General features: G+C 38.8%; 1 protein-coding gene across 3 annotated transcripts in view; it reads left to right on the top strand.

Annotated features, from left to right (window-relative positions):
- Positions 1-3,044, top strand: part of fam184a (family with sequence similarity 184 member A) — a 278,742-nt gene that overhangs the window by 176,575 nt on the left and 99,123 nt on the right. For all 3 annotated transcript variants that reach the window (XM_015372804.1, XM_015372806.1, XM_015372805.1), the window contains one exon: positions 788-973. In XM_015372804.1, the coding sequence (XP_015228290.1) occupies positions 788-973 (186 nt within the window). The remainder of the gene's footprint in view (positions 1-787; positions 974-3,044) is intronic.

Here is a 3,044-nt window from a genome sequence, read left to right as displayed (position 1 = left end):
AAAGTCAGAATTCTGACTTTTTTCCCATATTAAACTGAAAAAAAAAAAAAATAACTTAATTTTTTTTTTTTTCAGTGGCCCTCTTCCGTAAATTCCTCCTGTGTGGCCACAATAACAATAAAAATCTTTGCCTGTCAGTTTGCACCTGACTTATAAACATATACAATATAGACCCAAAAACTGCAGCTGTAATCAGTTTTAGGTGTAATAAATGGCTTTATGGTTGATAAGTATCACGATATTCATTTTCTCCACCAATAGATTTGCTCTGTCGTCATTAGAATATGATGTACATATTCATACAAAACTCACACAAAAAAGTTACACCCGCTGTTCTGATGATTTTGCACTGGCAGAATTCTTTGCACCTTGTATGAAGATCAGATTTGCACATGCTAACAAGACTGCACAAGTATTAATAGATGCAAACCTATTGTAATTCAGCCCCTTTGTTTTAAACTGAACTGTAAGGGAAAAAAACATGTTAATTATGCAGCTATCAGGATTATGGTCTTGGCCTGAACAGGGTTGTTAAATTGGATTGGATTTTGACCAGCGACCCAGGGTCTGTCTGTGACTCAGAGCTTGGACATCTTCACCTATGAATCAGGTGAAAAGTGGAGATGCAAACTGTTTAATCCAGACAGAATATAAAGTGTATTTTGTTCATTGAACAAAATCAATATGTCTGGGTGATACAACACACGGCCTTGGTCTCAGTCTGCAACACAAAGCTCACCTCTGAGCACATTTTCAATCTGTTTACGGTGCCTGTTTGTGTTTGCAGACCCTCCAGGAGGAGAAGATGTCCCACGAGAAGGACATGAGCAGTGTGCGAGCTCACTATGAGGAGGAGGCCAGCCAGATGAAGGAAGGCCAGGCTCGAGCTTTAGAGGAAGTGGCCAAGAAGCACAGATTGACCTTGGAAAACACACTAACCAATGCCGAGAAAGACAAGAACCGCCTGCTGGCTGTGAGTACTCACACAGTCACACACTAACAGGCTGACATTCACTCCCCTCCAAGGTTAAGGTATGATACAGAGCCAGGAAAAATCTTAAAGCAACAACGAGCTCTCCTGTTCTCCAGGATGTCTGCGTGTGTACTTTGAGATTCGAAATATGTTTAACCTGAACAGACAGATAATTAAGAGTGACTCAGTGAAAATACAAGCTGTCAGCCTCATCAGTCCCTCTGTATTCTGCTCTTACTGCCTGCCAAAAGATTTGCTCCTGTCACAGAATTAAATCTGTTGATGTTATATCTGTTTATAAGTTAGTGGTGAATGGGAATGACAGACGTGCAGCGTTGTCTGCATATCAAAAGCAGCACTTAGTATATCTAGAGTGACTTCTGCTGCAGACACCAGTATATGCATCCTAAAGAGCAAGTAAAAAAAAAAAAATCTTTTCTGTTTTGATATTTATCAAGGTACCACAGCCCTATTCTGCACACCACTGAGAATTGCTGATAAAGTTGTTCTCGGTGGGGAAGCAATGCTTGTTAAATTCTCCACAAACTCTCTGGGATCTGCTTTATAACAAGCCAACATTTTTCACTGACCTCACCATCTGCTGCAGGAGCTAAAAAGCAGTCACTTAAAAAGCAGCTTCATAAAGGCCAGAAATTTTTTATTTTTTTTTGTCTACTAAAATACTCTTTTTTTTGGATTCGAGGTTGAAAAAAAACAAACCTGTATTTCAAGTATTTCCAGTTATGCTTTTAAAATGTTGTGCACATTTCCAAATGTCACCCTGGTAGCTAAATAAAAGCTGCCTCACTCTATACTGTATGATTTTATATTATTAATACATCCTGTTGATGTTAGTTCAATACTTTATGAACAAAAAGTACTTCTAGGATAGTTTTACTAGACTGTACACATTACTTTTAATTCTGAATGATGAACAAACACCTTTTATTAAAAAATGCTCCAGACTTGTGTGGTTTGTAACCAAGCTTATCCCTTATGGAGGTCAGACAAAATGCAGTAAATAGTGTTGCACCGATACCAATACCAGTATCGGGCGGGACCTCGATCCAGCAATAAAATGGTGGTATCGGTATCGTAGAGTACCAACAAATAGGGCATCGGTACCATTTTGAGAGCCAAAAGTTTATTGAACTATTGTCACCCATTCCAGATAGGCAATAAAAAGTTCTACTGTACTGGACTCACTTTGTATTAGTCTTTTTCCTGCTTCACAGAGCTGTGTTCCAACATACATAGGTACATTTCCTACTGGAGGTATTGGTTTCTAGGTTTTCTTTTTGTGGAAACTCGCTCTTATGATATCTGGACCTAACTATATTGCTATAGGTGATATACACCTGCTCATCTGCATGCATACCTGCAGATGAGTATGTTTTCCATCTGTGCTGTGTGGTTTCAGGTGCACTGCTAATAAGCAAGCATAACTTGGGTTTCAAGGTGATCAAATTTTCTGGTTAAAATATATTTTTAGTGCTTTTGCTGAGATGAAAATACAGAAAATTCCTGTGTAAAGCATCTTTGCTCGAAAAAAGTAAAACAGGCTGTACGATTTTGGTAATAATCTAAGTGGTGATTTTCTACCCAAATAGCGATTCTGATTTTATTTCAATTTTCCTCTGCATCAACCAGCATATATACACATTTAGCTCCAGGGTTACAAAGTTGATCATTTCCTTTAATGCTCTTTTTTCCACAATATTGTCCCTGGACTTTAATGCTGCATGGAACATGTAGATCTCTGCATTGATCTGTGTGCCAGCTGCAGCTCTGTCTTCTCGTCTGTGAGGGAGATAACCAGTTTAAGCATATTACTGCCACCTAAAGGGCTGGAGTAAAAAAAGTCAGTGTATTAAAAGAATCGATTTTGAAGCCACCAGCTGGCAGGGAAGAGTTATTACAAGATTAAATCAACTGTTTAATAAAGATGTGTAGCTGCTGTTCCATCCATCCATCCTTTCATCCATCCATCCATCCATCCAACTATGATCCCATTCATCCATCCATCCTTTCATCCTTCCATCCATCCATCCATCCATCCATCCATCCATCC

Source organism: Cyprinodon variegatus, unplaced genomic scaffold (assembly GCF_000732505.1).
Source record: "Cyprinodon variegatus isolate N-32 unplaced genomic scaffold, C_variegatus-1.0 Scaffold76, whole genome shotgun sequence".
NCBI classification, from domain to species: Eukaryota; Metazoa; Chordata; class Actinopteri; order Cyprinodontiformes; family Cyprinodontidae; genus Cyprinodon; species Cyprinodon variegatus.
The sequence above is the reverse complement of the archived record's forward strand: the minus strand, read 5'-3'. Positions and strand labels throughout refer to the sequence as shown.